This window comes from Schistocerca serialis, chromosome 6, assembly GCF_023864345.2.
Source record: "Schistocerca serialis cubense isolate TAMUIC-IGC-003099 chromosome 6, iqSchSeri2.2, whole genome shotgun sequence".
Classification (NCBI taxonomy): domain Eukaryota; kingdom Metazoa; phylum Arthropoda; class Insecta; order Orthoptera; family Acrididae; genus Schistocerca; species Schistocerca serialis.
In genome coordinates, this window is record NC_064643.1 from 209,203,862 (window position 1) to 209,225,985 (window position 22,124).

The window sequence follows — 22,124 nt, forward strand, 5'->3', positions numbered from 1 at the left end:
ATCATTAGTCGCTCGTTAGACAGCCACTAGCCCCAGTTACCATCTTGTGATCTGAATGCAACTCTTGGCTTCCTTTCTCTTCGCTCGCGAAAGCGTTTTTGGTGTGACCTACTCAGAGGTCGATTCCTGGAGCACCCTCTGTCACTCGCCCTTGTGTTTTATTTTATTATTGTATTATTAAGTTACCAGCATTTGTTCAAATGGTTCAAATGGCTCTGAGCACTATGGGACTTAACTGCTGAGGTCATCAGTCCCCTAGAACGTAGAACTACTTAAACCTAACTGACCTAAGGAAATCACACACATCCATGCCCGAGGCAGGATTCGAATCTGCGACCGTAGCGGTAGCGCGGTTCCAGACTGTAGCGCCTAGAACCGCTCGGCCGCCTCCGGCCGGCTACCGGCAATTGTCTCACCTGTTTGGTGATCTGTTGTTTTTTTTTTAATTGACTTTTGCGATGCCCTTTGCCGTTTGAAAGTATATTTGTTAAATTTTTTATAATTTCCATTTTGGTGTTAAAGCCCTTCATCGGTGATTGTGGTTACTTGCTTTAAAATTCTGATTGGGGTCACATTCGGTTGTTTTCAAAAAATTATTTGCTGCCTGTATTTTATGTATGTTTGTTAAATTTTTTTAATAATTGCCATTTTGGGCGTTAAAGGCCTTCAGCCATGATTGTGGTTACGTGCCTTAAAAGTCTGGTTGCGACCTCATTGGCTTGTTTCAAAAATTATTTACTAAAATAAATGAGTGAAACTGCAAAGCAAACCAATAGTAATTCATTCGGGCCTCGTCCACAATCGTAACCCAATCCCGCCTTCCTTAATTACCAGGTCTCAACGGCCGACTTGGCACTTTCGGTTACAGCAGGTTATGTGCCGCCACTGTGTTTCATCCTTGTCCTTCACGCCCTTACTGATATCGATAACATAAACAGGGCACTGAACTGTACTCGCAATCGTCAAGTCACCTATCCTGCACAGATACACTCAAGCCCCAGATCTCACACTTGTTGATGAAAAGGCGTTATACGACTTTACGTTATTAGCGTCATCAGCGAAGCAGACTTTTAATTCTGTATGACGTGTCACACTGAGACTCTGGAATCATCTTTTCATTTTTTTGTCAATATTCAGATCAAGAGCTCAGAAAGCTCGTGATATTTCTAGGTTTTGAAATATGTAAGTTAATCCGAAGTGTATCATTCGATTTGTTGCTGTATTCATTTTGATATCAGATAGATTCACCATTATTTTATCAGTAACTGTCGCAATTTTACTTTTCTTTCTCTGTACGGCAGGTGAGAGATTTGTGGGAATGTATGCGTTCAACAGACCATTCCTCATGCTGAATGATCCAGATCTCATCCGTCTAGTACTGGTCAAGGATTTTGACACGTTCCGCGACAGAGGAATGAAGTACAACGAACAAGAGCCATTGAATCACAACCTATTCTTCATGGATGGGCCGAAATGGAAGCGAATGAGAACGAAGATGACTCCTACATTCACGTCAGGAAAGCTCAAAATGATGTCCCAGGTGAGTACATATTGAGTGCAATGAGTGAATTATGGTGCTATAAACACGTTTTATAGTTGCGTGGCTTTGCTACAATGATATAGTTCGTACATGCCTTATTATGCAACAGCATATGAAAATGATCCGGGTTTCAGTCAAGAGAGAATTCTGTAAGTTATGATGTAGATTCACCTGAGAACAATAGTCAACATTTCTATGGCAAGGAACATTTATCATACTGAAAAAGACATTTTATGTGCTAATACTTTTCTGCTTTTCAGGGCTATAGATAGTAAAGTCCAAATAAAAAATTCACTATCTTTGATAATAGCTGTATGGCAGAATGTAATACGCTAATCATATAGGGCAAAAAGATTGCCTATTCAAACGCCAAGGGAACGTGCCACAGTTTCTTACCTAATTTCCTACTTTCCAACGGTGCCTACATCAGCAATTTATTAAATGAAAGCTAAAATACGACAGAAAAGTTGAAAATTGAAAGAAAATCAGGAATTAGTTATCAGTCTATTACATCTACCTCGTGATCTGAAGAAATAATTTTTTATGTTATGTAATAAACTGAAATTGTTTTGGTTAATTGAAAATGATGTCATCCCACTTTGGGCGCCAAACTATAGTGAATTGAAATGAGATTTGTCAAATTAGGTTATGCCATTCTGGGTGCCAAAATATATAGTAAAATTTAATGTGAAAATGGCTCCAAACTGGGCATCAACATGTAATCAATTGGAATCGAGTGACAAAATTATTGCTTGCAAATCAGATCGCAGTAAAAACAAATTGATTGAAATGTTAATATATGGAAATATTTATGTTTGTTGTTGGTGTTGTATTCTCTTTAGCCGCTTTTATGTCGTCTCGTTGTCTCTGTAGAGCTGTACATTGGGAAGCTAGGCGAGGAGGTTGGTTGGTGGACGATGTCCTTGTTATTAATAACTGGGTTTCTTATTCATAAACAAAGAGCTACTTCATTTAAGTTTCCATGTGCAGTGGTACAAGTTCTCTTCTGTGTAGTGCAAGTAGCCTCAATGCTGTTGAAGTGGAAGTCCGCTATGTTCACTCTAAGGTTCCTATATGCTGCCTGTCCTGCGCGGCTGGTCCCGGAGGAGGTTGTGACGAGCCAGTTGCTCGGCCACCATTGACCAGACATTTTCAATTGGTGAGAGATCTGGAGAATGTGCTGGCCAGGGCAGCTGTCGAACATTTTCTGTATCCAGAAAGGTCCGTACAGGACATGGAACATGCGGTCGTGCATTATCCTGCTGAAATGTAGGGTTTTGCAGGGATCGAATGCAGGGTAGAGCCACGGGTCATAACACATCTGAAATGTAACGTCCACTGTTCAAAGTGCCGTCAATGCGAACAAGAGGTGACCGAGACGTTTAACCAGTGGCGCCCCATACCATCACGCCGGGTGATACGCCACTATGGCGATGACGAATACAGGCTTCCAATGTGCGTTCACCGCGATGTCGCCAAACAGGGATGCGACCATCATGATGCTGTAAACAGAACCTGGATTCATCCGAAAAAAATTACGTTTTGCCATTAGTGCACCCAGGTTCGCCGTTGAGTATACCATCGCAGGCGCTCCTGTCTGTGATGCAGCGTCAAGGGTAACCGCAGCCATGGTCTCCGAGCTGATAGTCTATGCTGCTGCAGACGTCGTCGAACTGTTTGTGCAGATGGTTGTTGTCTTGCAAACGTCCCCATCTCTTGACTCAGCGATCGAGACGTGGCTGCACGATCCGTTACAGCCATGCGGATAAAATGCCTGTCATCTCGACTGCTAGTGATACGAGGCTGTTGGGACCCAGCACGGCGTTCCGTATTACCCTCCTGAACCCACCGATTCCATATTCTGCTAACAGTCATTGGATCTCGACCAATGCGAGCAGCAACGTCGCGATACGATAAACCGCAATCACGATAGGCTACAATCCGACCTTTATCAAAGTCGGAAACGTGATGGTACGCATTTCTCCTCCTTACACGAGGCATCACAACAACGTTTATTTATTAGGCAACGCCGGTCAACTGCTGTTTGTGTATGAGAAATCGGTTGGAAACTTTCCTCATATCAGTACGTTGTAGGTGTCGCCACCGGCTCCAACCTTGTGTGAATGCTCCGAAAAGCTAATCATTTGCATATCACAGCATCTTCTTCCTGTCCGGTGAATTTCACGTCTGTAGCACGTCATCTTCGTGGTGTAGCAATTTTAATGGCCAGTAGTGTACAAATATGTTCTCACAGCCAATATGAGTGGTTGTTGACGTGACTCAATAATTGGGTAAAAATGGGGGGGGGGGGGGGAGGAATGAATCATTCCATCTCACCACTCGGTGGTGTAGCGCCACTACCCAGGCGTTTAGCAAAAGTAATATGGCTTTCGTCAAAATTAACAAGAAGTAGTGAGAAAGCAGCTGCAGGCTGGTAGCCACAAGTGTGGCGACATGTTAGTGAGAATGGTGTGCACCTAAGGACCTCGCGAAATGTCACAGTGGCCATAGAGGGCTGGTCAGTGAGACAAAACCAGGGCAAGTCCCTTGTTATGGGCGACATGAGCAGGGACCAGCTTTTAGAGAAACGAATGTGCCTTGGAGTGGTACAAATATGGCTTAATTTTGAGGAAGAAGTACTCTTGTTCTTGCATTTGCTCATTGTCGGAGTCGAGCAGCATCACCACGACGTCAGGAGCCACGCCAGCCAGCGAGACGATCGGGCATTGCCAGCAGCAGCCATGAGTTCGAAACCGTGCTGTGGCTGTTGCCACCACCAGTAAGTTTCTCATGGAACCTGGTGCCACAGGCCCACCAACCTACTGTCTGTGCCTGCTGCACCAGCACTGAGTTCCTACTGGGACTTCGTGTTCTCAGCACCACTCGCTGTCCAACTACTGCCAGCAGGTGGTTAAGTCGAATTCCATGGACAGCTGTCTCAACACGCCGTCACGGAAGGTACATGTTGAGCCAAGTGGCCGATGGAAGTAGGCCTGCGACGGACCTAGTGTCAGCTCCGCAGGGCGCCTAGTCAGCATCCAGGGTGGAAGCTGTTGTCCATACGTCAGCGCTGGACAGGGACAACAGAGTGATTCACGTTTGCCTCTTTGAGCCATGACACATCATGTATTGGAATAGAGTAAAGGCATTCTTTACAGTCATTAGTGTTTCCACTGGTCCTGCTGGCCTGTCACCACCGCCTTCTCAATTCCCTGAGTGCAACTACTATCTCCATGATGGTGTCTGAGTGGTCGTCACCAACAAGCGCTCTTCAGATTAGTGTCAGAAGTTGGATCTTCAAGCCCGTCGCCACGTCGTTTGGTGACAACAGAAGAAGTAACAACACCTACATTATCTTCATTGTGGGGCGAATGTAGTCTTTTTGTTTGACTGCGAGTCTCATAGCAATGCAGTGAGTTTTTTCAGAGTTTAGCACTTGTCAGTTCAGCTGCTGATAAGTAAATGCAGACAATAATTGAAGGAGGCGTAAATGCGAGAGTTAATTTTCACCTGCTTGTTATTGGCAATATAGGTGTCAGAAGAAAGAGGTGTGGCTTATTGTCAGTTAGTGTATAAACTAGTAGTTGTGACGTCCCGTCTCCCCTTTTGTTGTCGCTGTTGATGTTGAGCCGCTACTGCTACATCTTCGTCGGTGGAATGGAGACGCGAATGCACAGTGATGGTTGTCCCCGTCGGATAACGTAGAAGAGCACCTGAAAATCTCTAAGCAAAATTGTTCCTCGCGTAATGTATGAAAGTCCGTTTGCGAGTCCGCACAGTCTTCTCAGCGATGCGAACTGCTGATTTTAATTGTCTGTTATGGTTTTATGACGCTTTGATATGCCCGGTTAGTTAGTTATTGCAGTATTGAGTGAACCATTCATCACCGGCGTCGTTTCACACCACTGAAGCGAGGGAAAACTCCTTTGCGGTTCAGTATCAGTAGTTGTTGTTACGTTTCTAGGCAGAATTGTTCACTACGGCACGACGCAAATCCAGAGATAATCTATAATGCTATCTTGATTTCGTGCGTCGTAATATTATTTCGGCAAAACACGCCTTTCAATGCTCAATGTTCGTCAAGTCACTCTGTCAATTAAAATGTTCACAGTTAATTAATTTTGATCATGAACTATCACACACTTTAACTAATGATGGAGCTAACACGTGAGATTTCCATTACTGACCAACAATTTTTATTGTTACTTCTTAGCAGTTAGTTTATAATCATCACTCCACAAGCACACCGATGGATCAGATCAATTACGATTCTTTTCACTTCGGTGATCGTTACAATTACGACAACTTTTACAATAGGCGTATTTGTATTATCTTCGTGTGATCGTATTAATGTTTCCTACTCAAAGCTAATCAGGTATTGCAGTCTTCGATACTATGTCCATTCTTCGTTGTAACTGTTCACTTTGATGAAGGTGGAGTCCAACAATAATATCTCCAATAATTAAAGTTCATTAACTCGTCGTATACTATCAGAATATCACTTCAGTTCAAGTTCTCAAGTCAGAATAACTGAGAACAAAGTCCGCGCATCTCTACACCGCAATAGTACCTTTTTGAATAGAAACAATCTCGTAGCGTTCCGTTTGTAGTACTATAACAAACGGTGCTCTCTCACGACTTGATAGCAAGCAAGCTAGCAAGCGACTGACATTTCCATGATCGAGCATTGTAGACGCATTGAATTTCCTTTTCGCCGCGTTTGCAACTCTGTTTCACAATAAATGTTATCTCTGACCGACATATTACTTTGGACTTAACTTTCGTCGTACTGATTTCCAGTTATCACTGAGATGTTTAATAGCTAAATAAAAATAACCTTTCTTTCTTTCTTTCTACCTTTATATCATAACATACTCAATAATTATTTAAGTTGGTGTTCATCAAAACTTTAAGGTGTTATATTATTGTCAAAGTCATCGTACCTGTCAGGATAACACTGTTCCCTACTTTAAATTACCATGGCATTCGTATTTGGGTTTTCGGGTTTCTTAGAGTGTTACATAGTGTTTAAGCTATGAATCATGAGTAGTGATTTAGAGGGGCAAGCTAAGTTTAGTCACTGTTACGATTTATAGTGGTAATCATCAGTAGCCACTGCGTCGAGAGTAAGTAAGTTATAGTAAGAAATAATATGGTAGTATTACAGTTAGATGTTCTCGTGATATGGATTTATTTCGTGCAGAACAAGGAATATGGCTCGGTGGTGAACCATGTAAAGTGGTGGGAAGAGTTAGGGTAGTGGGATGGTTAAGTGTTTTTTTTTTTTTTTTCATTCGTGTGATTCTTAGGAACTAATCATGTCGTGGTCAGATCGCAGGCAGCACGGCTTAATGCCGCAAGGAGGTAGTTGAGCGAAGGTATTGAGAATTTTAGGAGACGAAGTTGATAAGTTACAAGTAGAAAAAATGGAGTGGGATGAGAGATTAGAAGCATGTTATGCTGAGTTGAAGGAAATGACTTATCACAGATCTCCGGAGTACAGGGAAAATTTTCAGAGAGAGACCGAGTAATAGATAAATGAAAACGGACCTCGGAATGTGAGGAATATGTTGATTATGGAGATGAGGGAAAGGAGGAAAGGAGAGGAAGCAGAGAGGAGGGAAAAGGAAGAGGCTGAAACGGAGTGGAACAGGTTTGTGGATATTTTACACGTTCCTGCGTAACAGCCGACTTCCAATGAAATAGTCAACGCTGTCAGTCCTGTGAAGAGTAGGACAGAATGTCGCAAATGGATTTTTTAGTGGGAAGATTAAATTAGCTGTAGATGATGTCACAATACCACTTTCTGGGAATTTAAGCGAAGTACAGAGTAATGACGTTGTTGAGGTGATGGAGAGTAATATAGGAGCACCAAGTCCGATATCCAGTGGAATTGTGGAGTCTGTGGTAGCGGCAATGAGTGTGGGCTGTACCGAAGTGATGCAGTGTGTGGATAGTTCAATAATTGTGTGAAACCTTATGGGACTTAACTGCTAAGGCCACCAGTCCCGAAGCTTACACACTACTTAACCTAAATTATCCTAAGGACAAACACACACACCCATACCCGATGGAGGACTCGAATCTCCGCCGGGACAGCCGCACAGTCCATGACTGCAGCGCCCCAGACCGCTCGGCTAATCCCACGCGGCTGTGTGGATAGGAACGTGGGTGATTTGAGGGCAGTAGTATCTGCCCCGTTGGGTGTTAATAAGCGGTATATTGAGGCTGGAGAGCATGGGTCGGATGCGCAAGAAAGTGCATTTGCTGGTGATTTTCGCATTGTGCAGAGTGGAACTGTAGATTAGTTTGTTGTTTTTTATATACTACAGGGAACGCAGACGAGGTTGTTGGTAATTGTGTTGCAGATGTTGTGGCTGAAACGGTACAAGCATACACATTTCCTCAGATGCACGGCGAACGGGAGAAATTAAGAGGAGACGAGTTGATAGAGTGGATGATCAAGTCGACAGAGCCGAATGTGTTGTCGAGTGTACGCCAGTGGTTCAGAATGTAGCGCGAACGCAAGCACTGGGTCGCAGCCTCGCAGGACAAGCATCTGAAGTGCGTAATGAGCTGTTTACAGGCAGCCAAAGTCTGATGTATACGACGGGTATGAAATTAGTGAAGGATGTAACGTGAGGCTGAAAGTAAATGTTCTGACTGAACATCGTGCCAAAGTTAACCTTCCGCGACAGAAAGCTGTTGTGAATGTAGAGATGCCACGAGATGCATCTGTTGTACAGGAAAAACCAGTTAGACAATGGACAATTACGTTACGGAGTAATCTGGATGGTATACTGACACCAAGAAGCAGGAAGGTACATGAGGTAAGCAGTAGTACCAGAAAACCAAGTATTTCGAGGAGAATTCGGTCTGTAATGAGAGCAACAGTAGAAGAAATAAGTAGGACTACTTGTCGAAGCTTCAGACCGGAACCGCGCAGCTTTGACGGTCGCAGGTTCGAATCCTACCTCAGGCATGTATGTGTGTGTTGTCCTTAGGTTAATTAGGTTTAAGTAGTTCTAAGTCTAGCGTTGATGACCTCAGATGTTAAGTCCCATAGTGCTTGGAGCCATTTTAACCATCATGAATTTTTTGCTAGAGTGTCGTTTTTCTTCCTTTTCTTTTTTGGATTAAGAGTGTGGAACTGCAAGGATTCGCAGTAGAAATGAAGGGAAAAAATCCGTAAATTGTTAATTTGTGAGTATAGCACGCAAAACATTTCTTATGTCATTTGTTGTCCGACTTCGAAATTAAGATTAAAACATTAATGAAAGTCTTGGAATTCAGTATACATAACAGACAAAATCGTCGAGATTCTCGATTCTAGGGATGACTGAATTGTCTATATACTATGTAAATAAGTTTGTACGAAACCCCCGGTACGCGATTTCTACACGCACTTGGCCAATTTATTTACTGTTCTGTCAGTTCCTTCTGGAAGAGGGCGCCATCATCAGCAAATCCAGTCCAAGAAATGCATATATCTGCGCGTTATCTTACCAGGGAAGCCTATCCGTGATTCTAGCGGCGAAGGGTGGTTTTTCCGTGTCTGTACTGATGTTTGTGCCTTGTGATTCATAGTGATCAGAGATACGTAAGTGAAGCAAAGGAAGAAGGGAGGAAGATTTGGTTTTAATGTTCTCTCGACTACTTAAACTTTAAAGACAGAGCTCAGATTGGGGAAGATAGGTGGAAGCAAACATGTCCTTCCCGAAAATTCCATATCACAGGTTTAGGGGAAACATGTAAACCCCAAATCTAGATATCCGTAAGGGAATTCGAACTGCCGTCCTCCCGAAGGCCCCTCCTGTGTTTTAGCGCTGCTTCACTTCGCTCTATATGCTTGGGCTTCGGGATTCTGTACCCCACAGCGGGAGGGAGGTTTTGGGTGGTATAACTGATCTCCAGTTGCTGCCCAACACTGATCTGGCTGGTCATGTGATGTATTGTGGTTTTTCTGTCAGCTGTTACACTCTTCGTTACTCCAAAGTGGTCAGTAATACAATGTTGCCCATTGGATCTGTTTTTGGTGGGCGCGGTTTCATACATAGCGTAGTGTTCGCAGGACATACTTGGCACTGTGGTACAGGGAAAGCACCACTGTCTACATGATGTTTTAAATACTATTTGATGGTCGCTTCTCCTCCGCAGACGATGCAAGACTGCGGCCGCGAGATGGTCGAGGTCCTGGAGGACTCGGCACGCCGTGGCGAGGTGCTGGAGATGAGGGAAGTGTCCGCCAGGTATGCCACGGACATCATCGCATCTGTCGCCTTCGGGGTGGAGGTCAACTGCCAGCGCAACCCAGAGGCCGAGTTCCGACAGTGGGGGCGCAAGGTGTTCGAACCATCGCTCAAGAACAAGGTTGCTGTGCTCATGTACGAGTTCTTTCCACTCGTCGCCAGGTTACTAAGGTAAGACCTACTGACAGTTTCCCTCACCTCCTCCTTGAAGGCCGTGAACACCGGCTCGCTTTCGACATCCATTTACCCTCTACCGCATCTTCCCAAACACCTGAAATGTCTTCGCCAGTCCTATGTCTATCACAAAATTGTCTCGCAACACCCCAATGTGCCCCTCATCATTGAGAACCTGGTCGACTGCCATTACTCCCACTCATCATTCATTCTCCCACTCATCAATCTTGAGATCTAACCGCCCTCTCAACTGTAGACCACCCTGCCTCTTTCATTCCAAAAGCCAACCGTTTCACTTCCTAACTGCTAGGGCATAATCTACTTCTGTCCTAACACCAACAACCTATTTCTTCAGCCTTCCCGGCAGGTATCCCATATTCCATTCTCGTGTCGCTTCCTCTCCACCTCATTTGGATCCAGCTTTGCCACCTAGGAAATGTTACTATGCGCCCACAACCTTGACATCCTTACTTATTCAAGACCACACGTTTCACTAACTGATTAACTGAAAATAATTACTTACCTCTTCTGCTAAAAAATTTAATCTCAAGGACATGCGGTAGTAATAACAGCATACAGTCAAAACATTCACAGAGAAAATCAAAAGATACTCGCAAACGACGCAGAATGGCAACCAAGCAGACGTCAGCGAAAATAGTGCACAAATACTTTTAAACTACCGTCTTGTTAGATTCCAGATACCTTTTCTGAGTTTATCCCTTGTTTTAATCACGTCATACCACAAAGTTCTTTTCTCCACAATTCAATACAGAACCTGTTCAGTCACTACTCGATCTACCCACCTGCTCTTCAACATTCTACTATACCACAACATTTCAAATGCTTTTATTTCTCTCTCCGTACTGTCTACTGTTCACGTTTCAAATCCATATAAGACTGCACTACACATAAATACTTTCACAGGATGAGATTTTCACTCTGCAGCGGAGTGTGCGCTGATACGAAACCTCCTGGCACATTAAAACTGTGTGCCGGCCGAGACTCAAACTCGGGACCTTTGCCTTTCGCGGGCAAGTGCTCTACCAACCTTTTTTTTTTTTTTCGTTATATTTCGTGGCGTTTGGTGTGGGCGGACGTCACAAGACATCCGTTCAAGTTGACCCTCTTACTGAACACGCTGAGCTACCGTGCCGGCGATCCGACTGAGCTACCCAAGCACGACTCACGCCCCGTCCTCACAGCTTTACTTCTGCCGGTACCTCGTCTCCTACCTTCCAAACTTTACAGAAGCTCTCCTGCGAACCTTGCAGAACTACTGGCAGAACTAAAGCTGTGAGGACAGGGCGTGAGTCGTGATGGGTATCTCAGTTGGTAGAGCACTTGCCCGCGAAAGGCAAAGGTGCCGAGTTCGAGTCTCGGTCCGGCACACAGTTTTAATCTGCCAGGAAGTTTCATATCAGCGCACATTCCGCTGCAGCGTGAAAATCTCATTCAGGAAACATCCCCCAGGCTGTGGCTAAGCCATGTCTCCACAATATCCTTTCTTTCAGGAGTGCTAGTTTGCAAGGTTCGCTACTGTAAAGTTTGGAAGGTAGGAGACGAGGTACTGGCAGAAGTAAAGCTGTGAGGACGGGACGTGAGTCGTGCTTGGGTATCTCAGTTGGTAGGGCACTTGCCCGCGAAAGGCAAAGGTCCCGGGTTCGAGTCTCGATCTGGCACGCAGTTTTAATCTGCCAGGAAGTTTCACTTTCACAGGAGACTACCTGATACTTAAATTTGTATTCGATTTTATAATTTTTTTTTTTTTTTTTTCAGACATAGTGTTTTTACAGGTAAGTTTAAATTCACAATCAACATTAACAATTTCTTTTCTTTTGCAGAAACTCTTTTCTTGATGTTGTCAATCTGCATTTTATATCCTCTTTCATCGACTCTCATCAGTGATTTTGCTCCGTAAATAAGAAAACTCATCCGCTACTTTTAGCAAAAAAATGGTTCAAATGGCTGTGAGCACTATGGGACTTAACATCTGAGGTCATCAGTCCCCCAGAACTTAGAACTACTTAAACCGAACGAACCTAAGGACATCACACACATCCATGCCCGAGGCAGGATTCGAACCTGCGACCGTAGTGGTGGCGCGGTTCCAGACTGTAGCGCCTAGAACCGCTCGGCCAACCCGGCCAGCTACTTTTAGCACCTCATTTCCAAATCAGAGTCGCTCAACATTACTTTATTTAATTCAGCTACTCTCTATTATCACCGTTTTACATTTATTTACCTTTATCTTACGGCTTTATTTGAAGATACTGCCCACTGAGGTGACAAAAGTTATTGGATACCCAACAATATCGTATCATTTCTCCTTTTGCACTGCTTAGTGCAGCACCTCGACGTGGCATGGACTCATCGAGTCATTGGAAGTACCCTGGAGAAATACTGAGCCATGATAAGTCCCACATATGTTCGATGGGATTTATGTTGAGTGATCTGGGTGGCCAAATCATTCGCTCGAACTGTCCAAATGCTCTTCAAACCAGTCTCGAACAATTGTGGCCCAGTGACATGGCACACTGTTATCGATGAAAATTCCATCGTTGTTTGGGAACATGACGTCCACGAATGGCTGCAAATGGTCTCGAAAGCAGCCGAACTTCCAGCGGACCCACACCATTCCATGTAAACACACCCCAGCACCATTATGGAGCCCGCAGCTTGCACAGTGCCTTGTTGACAACTTGGGTGTATGGCTTCGTGGGGTCTGCGTCACACTCGAATCCTACCATCAGATCTTACCTACTGAAATCGATACTCATCTGGACGGCCACGCTTTTCCTGTCATCTAGGATCCAACCTACATGGTGACGAGCCCAGGAGAGGCACTTCAGGCGATGTCGTTCTGTTAGCAAAGGCACTCAGTCGTCTGCTGCCATAGCCCATTAACGCCAGATTTCACCACTCTATCCTAACGGACACGTTAGTCGTACATCCCAGATTGACTTCTGCGGTTATTCCACGCAGTATTGCCTTTCTATTAGCACTAACTCAGGTAAACAACGCTGCTCTCGGTCGTTAAGTGAAGGCCGTTGGTCACTGAGCTGTCCATGGTGAGAGGTAACACCTGAAATTTGGTGTTATCGACTCACTCTCGACGCTATAGATCTCGGAATACTGAATTCCCTAACGATTTACGAAATGGAATGACCCATAAGTCTAGCTCCAACTACCATTACGCGTTCAAAGTCTGTTAGTTCCCGTCGTGCGGCCATAATCACTTCGGAAACATTTTCACATGAATCATCCGAGTACAGATGACAGCTCCGCCAATGTACTGCCATTTTACGCCATGTTTACGCGACCCTATGCCATTTTTACATGTGCATCTTGCTATCCCATGGCTTTTCTCATCTCAGTGCATATTCCATTCGACCGATCTTCCAAATCCTTTGCTGTCTCTGACAAAAATATCGGCAGACCTTAAACGTTTTAGCTCTTCCTCCTGAACTTTAACCCTCTTTTCAAATTTCTTCTTGGCTTCCTTGTTACAACTCTGTGAAACACTTTGCTGTTGCTGCGGTCCTTTCATGTCCCTCATATGTTATTACTGCAACCCAATTGCAAAATGTCAAAGAGTTTATTCCATCAACACTGTCAGAAGTCAATTCAAAAAATACAAATGGCATAAATCTGTCCACACAGCTGTTTCTTTTTTTCCAAAGCTTTCTTTAATTTTCCTATAGGTGGTACCTATCTTTCCTACAGTACCCCACCGTTCTGCAGCTTTGCATATGTTCTCTAGCCATGCCTGCTTTGTCCTTTTGCACTGTCTGCCAAATTCATTTTTAGAGGTCTGTATTCTCTTTTTCCTTGCTTCATGATTTCATTTTTCAGCAATTAAATTTTATATCTCGTGTGTTGTCCGTGGACTTCTACCGGGCGTTATCTTTTTGCCTAGTTAGTCCCCTGCTGCCTTCTCTACTCTAACTCTTAAAGATACTCATCCACCTTCTGCCGTGTTTCTTCAGTCGTTGGTTAATGCTTTCTTCGAAATTCATTACAACCTCTTGTTATTTCACGTTAACCATGTTCCATCTCCTCAGTTTCCTACTTTTCTGAAGTTTCTCCAGATTTAACCTACATTTAATAACTAACAAACTGTGGTCAGACTCCGCGAGTACGTGTGAAAATGTTTTCAGTTTCATAACTGATATCGAAATCGCTGAGATCCGAGTGGGGGTCTAATTAACCTCTGAAATATTTTATCCGAGAAGACTCCGTAGTCATTTAACATACGGTGCCGCTGCGTGCCCTCGGGAAATATAACGGGTACAGTTTTCCTTTGCTTTGAGTTCTGCTGCACCATCAACATAGCAGATCTCTGATGGTTAATGTTGCAAGGATAGTTCCGTCAGTCAACAGACTGTTGCTTAAGCCACTTTCGAACAGGTTGAAACGCCTCCTCTGAACCATACATTAGTCTCAAGTTACAAAGGAATTAGAGACATTATCTGCCACCCCACCTATGGTCTAGGGGTAGCGTCTTTCATTAGTAATCAGAACTTCCTCGGTCCCGGATTCTTATCAGTCGGAGGGTTAGCAGCCTTTTGTAAGAAAACAACTGAGTAAATAGATCAATGATGGACATGAGCGGGTGTCATGGAACGTCTACGCCGAACAAATGCAACAAACAGTAAAGAACAAAATCGATAAAAGAAAGAAACTTGCCACCGCTTAAATTTTGTGTAATAATCAGCATTGGCGGCCGAAGACTTTCGGCATAAGAAGTTACCCTGACTATGTCATAGGTCTTGTGAAATAGGGCGGAGCAACAACAGAGGTTCAGGACACTCTCTTGTCATTGCGGTGGGAATCTGCCCCTAAAGGGGAAGAATCAGCAATAATCAATGGTATGAGAATGTAGCAGGCAATGGAAACCACTGCATTAAAGACACGTAATGTGTATCCGCAGGACATGTGGCCTATAATTGAAAAAGTGTCACGATGATCTCTCCATTGGCATAAGATTCCGGAATAGTTCTCCATTCGGATCTCGGGGAGGGTACTGCCAAGGGGGAGGTGACCATGAGAGAAAAATTAAATAACCAACGAAAAAATAAAGTCCTTCGAGTCGGGGAGTGGTAGGGAAGCTAGAAAATCTGAATAGGGAAATACAAAGGCTCAGTCTGCATATAATAGGGGACAGTGAAGTGAAATGGAAAGCTAACAAGGATTTCTGCTCATATGAGTACAGGGTAATATCAACAGCAACAGAGAACGGTACAACGGGAGTAGGATTCATTATGAATAGGAAGGTAGGACAGAGAGTGTGTTACTGTGAACAGTTCAGTGAGAGAGTTGTTTTATAGCAGAGACGATAGTAAACCAACACCGACAACGATTGTTCAGATATACGAGGGGTGCTTTTTAAGTAAGTACCGTTAAAAAAAGACGTGCTAAGATATCTCAATAATTTTATTTTTACATGAAAGCCTGTACCTTAATCTACGCACTGACGCCATTACAGTCTGATTCTTCCTTGTTGACGTTGTGTACTGAGTGTTTAACATGCCTCCGATAATCGTGAGTCCCGCCAAGTGTGAAGTACGGGCTGTTATAAGATTTCTTAGTGCTAAAGGCCTAAAATCGATCCATATTCACGGTGAGATCTGTGCAGTTTACGGAGAAAACATTGAGTGATGGAATGGTAAGAAATTGGGTGAGAGCATTTAAAGATGGCAGCACAAATGTGCATGATGAACAACGGAGAGGGCGTCCTTAGGTCGTTATTGAAAGTTTGGTGCAGGAAGTGGACAATAAGGTGAGAGAAAACAGACGCTTTACGATTTCCTCCTTGCGGGATGACTTTCCTAATGTTTCCGTAGTGTTTTCTATGGCATTGTGACCGAGCACTTGAATTACCGAAAATTGTGCGCTCGTTGGGTGCCGAAAATGTTGACGGACGTGCACAAAACGAAACGTTTCGACAGTGGATTGACTTTCCTTGAGCGGTACCACAACGACGGTGACGAATTCTTAAGCCAAATTGTTACGGGCGAAGAAACATGGGTGGCCTACGTCACAGACCATGGAAGTTGAGCAAGGGCATCGTTTTGCTGCAAGACAATGCCCGTCCGCATCTGGCGAATCAGACCAAAGATCTCATCACATCTTTCCGATGGGAAACTCTAGATCATCCTCCTTACAGCCCCGATCTTGCGCCCAGTGAATGCCATCTGTTCCTGCATTTGAAGAAACACCTGGGCGGTCATCGTCTTCAAGACGATGACGAAGTCAAAACAGTGGTGATGCAGTGGTTAACGAGTCAGGCGGCAGACTTCTATGAGGAGGGTATTCAAAAACTGGTACAACGTTATGACAAGTGTCTCAATATTGACGGAAATTATGTAGAAAACTAGATTAAGATACAGGCTTTCATGTAAAAATTATTGAGATATCTTAGCACGTCTTTTTTTAATTTCAAAACGGTAGTTACTAAAAAACACACCTTGTATATGACGCCACCGCGAGCAGATGATGAAGAGAGAAAAAATATATGAGGATATAGGACGGGTAATTCAGTACGTAAGGGGTGATGAGCATCTAATAGTCATGGGGAATTGAAATGCGGTTGTAGGGGAAGGAGTAGAAGAAAGGATTACGTGAGAATGTGCGGTTGGTACTAGAAATGAAAGAGGAGAAAGACTAATTGAGTATTGCAGTAGGTTTCAGCTAGCAATAGTGAATACTCTGTTCAATAATCACAAGAGCAGGAGGTGTATTTGGGAAAGGCCGGTGTGTGTGGGGGGGGGGGGGGGGGGTACGGGAAAATTTCATTTAGATTACACATAGTAGACAGAGATTCCGAAATCAAATACTGGTTTGTGAGGCGTACGCAGGAGCAGATATAGACTCAGACCACAATGTAGTGGTAATAAAGGGTAGGACGAAGTTTAAGAGATTAATCAGGAAGAATCAGCATGCAAAGACTTGGGATACGGAAGCACTAAGGAATGACGAGACACGCTTGAAGTTCTCTAAGGGTATAGATACACAAATAAGGAATAGCCCAATAGGCAATCCAGTTGAAGAGGAATGGACATCTCTAAACAGTTGGTACGAAAAACATAGGTACAAAGGAGGTAACTGCGAAGAAACCATGGGTAACAGAGGAAATACTTCAGTTGATGGCTGGAAGAAGGAAACTCAAAAATGTTCAGGGAAATTCAGGAGTACAGAAATACACGTGGCTGAGGAATTAATTAAATAGGAAGTTCCGGAAAGCTAAGACGAAATGGCTGCATGAAAAACGTAACGAAATCGAAAAATAAATGATTGTCGGAAGGAGTGACTCGGCGTATAGGAGAGTCAAAACAGCCTCCGGTGAAATTAAAAGCAAGAGTGGTAACATTAAGAGTGCAACGAGAATTCCATTGTTAAATGCCGAGGAGAGAGCAGATAGGAGGAGAGAGTACATTGAAGGCCTCTATGACGGGGAAGATTTGTCTGCAAGTGCGAGAATTATCGCACAATCATCTTAACAGCTCATGCATCCAAATTGCTGACAAGAATAATACACAGAAGAATGGAATCTAAAAATTGAGGATGTGTTAGGTGACGATCAGTTTGGCTTTAGGAAAGGTAAAGGCGCCAGAGAAGAAATTCTGACCTTGAGGTTGATAGTGGAAGCAAGACTAAAGAAAAATCAAGACATGTTTCTAGGATTTGTCGACGCGGAAAAAGCGTTAGACAACGCAAATGATGCAAGATGTTCGAAGTCCTGAGAAGAATAGGGGTGAGCTATAGGGAGACAAGGATAATATACAATATGTACAAGAGCCATGAGGGAATAGTAAGAGTGAACGACCAAGAACGAAATGCTGGGAATAAATAGGGTGTAATACAGGGATAAAGTCTTTCGCCCCTACTGTCCAATCTGTACAACGAATAAGCAATGATGGAAATAAAAGAAAGGTTCAGGAGTGGAATTAAAACTGAAAGTGAAAGGATAACAATGATACGATTCACCGCTGTCATTGCTATTCTGAGTGAAAGTGCAGATTTACATCAGCTACTAAATAGAATGAAGGGTCTACAGAGTACAGAATACATATTGAGAGTAAATCGAAGAAAGGCGAAAGCAATTAGAAGCAGCAAAAATGAGAACAGCGAGAAACTTCATATCAGGATTGATGGCCAGGAAGTAGATGTTGTTAAGGAATTCCACTGCCTACGCAACAAAATAATCAATGACGGACACAGGAAGAAGGACATCAAAAGAAGACCATCACTGTCAACAAGGGCGTTTTTGGCCAAGAGGAGCCTACAAGTATCAAACATAGGACTTAATACGAGGAAAAAATTTTTGAGAACATACGTTTGGAACACAACACAGTGTGTTGGCGAAACATGGACTGTGGAAAAAACTCTAGAGGAGGACAGAGGTTGCAATACATCAAGCAAATACACTACTGGCCATTAAAATTGCTACACCAAGAAGAAATGCAGATGATAACGGGTATTCATTGGACAAATATATTATACTAGAACTGAGATGTGATTACATTTGCACGCAATTTAGGTGCATAGATCCTAAGAAATCAGTACCCAGAACAATCACCTCTGGGCGTAATAACGGCCTTGATACGACTGGGCATTGAGTCATACAGAGCTTGGATGGCGTGTACAGGTACAGCTGCCCATGCAGCTTCAACACGATACCACAGTTCATCAAGAGTAGTGACTGGCGTATTGTGACGAGCCAGTTCCTCGGCCACCATTGACCAGACGTTTTCAATTGGTGAGAGATCTGGAGAAAGTGCTGGCCAGGGCAGCAGTCGAACATTTTCTGTATCCAGAAAGGCCCGTACAGGACCTGCAACATGCAGTCGTGCGTTATCCTGCTGAAATGTAGGGTTTCGCAGGGATCGAATGAAGGGTAGAGCCACGGGTCGTAACACATCTGAAATGTAACGTCCACTGTTCAAAGTGCCGTCAATGCGAACAAGAGGTGACCGAGGCGTGTAACCAATGGCACCCCATACCATCACGCCGGATGATGCGCCATTATGGCGATGACGAATACACGCTTCTAATGTGCGTTCACTACGATGTCGCCAAACACGGATGCGACCATCGTGATGCTGTAAACAGAACCTGGATTCATCCGAAAAAATGACGTTTTGCCATTCGTGCACCCAGGTTCGTCGTTGAGTACACCATCGCAGGCGCTCCTGTCTGTGATGCAGCGTCAAGGGTAACCGCAGCCATGGTCTGCGAGCTGATAGTCCATGCTGCTGCAAACGTCGTCGAACTGTTCGTGCAGATGATGGTTGTCTTGCAAACGTCCCCATCTGTTGACTCTGGGATCGAGACGTGGCTGCACGATCCGTTACAGCCATGCTGATGCCTGTCATCTCGACTGCTAGTGATACGAGGCCGTTGGGGTCCAGCACGGCGTTCCGTATTACTCTCCTGAACTCACCGATTCCATATTCTGCTAATAGTCATTGGAACTCGACCAATGCGAGCAGCAATGTCGTGATACAATAAACCGCAATAGCGATAGGGTACAATCCGACCTTTATCAAAGTCGGTAACGTGATGGTACGCATTTCTCATCCTTACACGAGGCATCATAACAACGTTTCAAAAATGGTTCAAATGGCTCTGAGCACTATGGGACTTAACATCTATGGTCATCAGTCCCCTAGAACGTAGAACTACTTAAACCTAACTAACCTAAGGACAGCACACAACACCCAGTCATCACGAGGCAGAGAAAATCCCTGACCCCGCCGGGAATCGAACCCGGGAAACCAACGTTTCACCAGGCAACGCCGGTCAACTGCTGTTTGTGTATTAGAAATTGGTTGGAAACTTTCCTCATGTTAGCACGTTGTAGGTGTCGCCACCGGCACCAACCTTGTGTGAATGCTCTGAAAAGTTAATCATTTGTGTATTACTGCATCTTCTTCCTGTCGGTTAAATTTCACGTCTGTAGCACGTCACCTTCGTGGTGTAGCAATTTTAATGGCCAGTAGTGTAATTGAAGACATAGGCTGCAAGTGCTACTCTGAGATGAAGAGGTTGGCACAGGCGGGTCGCAATCAAAGCAGTCGTAAGACTGATTTATCTCCCCTTCCACGCCACCTGCTTGACCAAAATTCTCAAATTATACCGCACACTACTGATGTAGTGCCGCTTCTCATTAGCTTTATTACTCGCGGCTACTTAGCGACTGCTATAAGAGTTCGAGGTTGCAGTGTATGTGCACTGAGGGGAAACCCCTGTGATGGCTACATGTATCACCAAGGCGCAGCATCGCAAGGCCTATGTTTTATAGGGAATGATAATAATAATATTAATGTAATAATGGGCCTGTGTAATGTTTAGTTCAAATTCCAAATGGGCATGAAATAGTGTATTGATAGCAACCATCCATGTTTTCACCTGGGAATGTTTGAGAAAATGTTGAAAAAGCCAAATCAGTATAGTTGTATCATTTAGCTGTCCAGAGACATTAAAGCAATAATACTTCGTAAATAGGTAGGTGCAAGTATTTCACAATAGCAATAATTACTCTCACCTGGATCTTAATTGCACCAACGAAAAAAATAAGCATTCCAAGAGGTAAACCTGTAACCTGCCCTTGAAAAAAGACACAAATCGCCTTAATTTGCTGCGAAAGTATGTTGATCAACAAAGCACTCTTTTCAGAACGGCAGAGAGTGGCAAATGTCCCATACACAGATTGTTTGCCTTCCGTTGAGTGAATGGTTGCTGTTGTTCCTTTTAAACAGGTTAATACTGTCAACACAAATCTCATGACTGTGTAGATGTACTGTCATGTCGAGATAAGGACTACAGATTCTTAAATAATGGCCTACGTTGGTTCAGGGCTGAAAATGTGTGAAATCTTATGGGACTTAACTGCTAAGGTCATCAGTCCTTAAACTTACACACTACGTAACCTAAATTATCCTAAGGACAAACACACACACCCATGCCCGAGGGAGGACTCGAAACTCCGCCGGAATCAGCCGCACAGTCCATGGCTGCAACGCCCCAAACCGCTCGGCTAATCCCGCGCGGCTTCAGGGCTGAAAACTTTGTACTATTCTAATGGCATTCATAGGAAATAGATGTACAAAAGATTGTATATCAAATGAGTATCTCCATAATATGACTCCAGGATATTAAGAAATAAGTCTGTAAAGTGAATCACCTGAAAAGATCCAATATATTAATAGTGGAAACAGATGCGTTGGACACTGTAAGTCGAAATTCGGCCGCAAACACATCCTAAGCGACGTATCAGTATACTGACATACTAAATGAGGTGAAGGTAAAAATGTTACTATTTTTGTTCTCCATACTCATGGACCGCCGCAGAATAAAAGTTGGTGACACAGAACTTAATGTAGCAAATGCTTCAATGAAACTCCCATCTCACGCTATATTTGTCGTCAGCTGCATCCCTATCTTATCGGTGTGAAAACTGATTATACAGTATAATACGTGAGAGCGTTGGTTACGTTGAGCTGTGCGATCTGTGTTTAATCTTCTTTAGATTGAAATCATGGCTGGGGAAACCACCTTGATTTTCATTTACAGTTTACAGTTCCTTTGTGTTGCTGCTAAGAAATAGTTGCTGAAAGAAAATACGTAATACCCTCAATTCGCACAATTTCAGAAGACGTGGACAAGTACGCTGATTATCAACGTTCAATGGGTTATTCTCTACACTTGAAAATTGATACAGAGCGGAAACTACGTAGCAGTGGTCAAAACAATATAAAATAAAATGAGGTTTTAATCCTAACAATAGCAGCGTGGTTGGCAAGTTTATATAATTCAAAAAAATTGTGGTGACTGTGGATTCTATTGTAACTAAAACATTCCTTTCCCTTGTTTACAGAGTTGATTCTGGAACGCAAGAGGTGTCCGCATTCTTCCGAAACATGGTCAGACAGACAGTAGAGTACCGAGAGAAGCACAACGTAACGCGAAACGATTTCATGAACCTACTCGTACAACTGAAGAACAAAGGTTTCATCGACGGAGAGAAGATAGGCGACAAGGGAGAAAACAAGGACATCGACAACTGGAGTAAGTGCAGACGTATGAAGGTGTTATAAGACAGGAAGAAAGCCGTGTCACGGAATTAGCAGCAAGTAAAGAATTGTTGGTGTTGCATCGTT

At 43.7% G+C, this 22,124-nt stretch overlaps 1 protein-coding gene across 1 annotated transcript in view; it reads left to right on the top strand.

The window, feature by feature from the left end:
- Nucleotides 1-22,124, top strand: part of LOC126484243 (cytochrome P450 6k1-like) — a 72,444-nt gene that overhangs the window by 37,385 nt on the left and 12,935 nt on the right. The window contains exons 3-5 of the mRNA XM_050107657.1: nucleotides 1,302-1,540; nucleotides 9,698-9,960; nucleotides 21,842-22,032. Coding sequence (XP_049963614.1) covers nucleotides 1,302-1,540; nucleotides 9,698-9,960; nucleotides 21,842-22,032 — 693 coding nt within the window. The remainder of the gene's footprint in view (nucleotides 1-1,301; nucleotides 1,541-9,697; nucleotides 9,961-21,841; nucleotides 22,033-22,124) is intronic.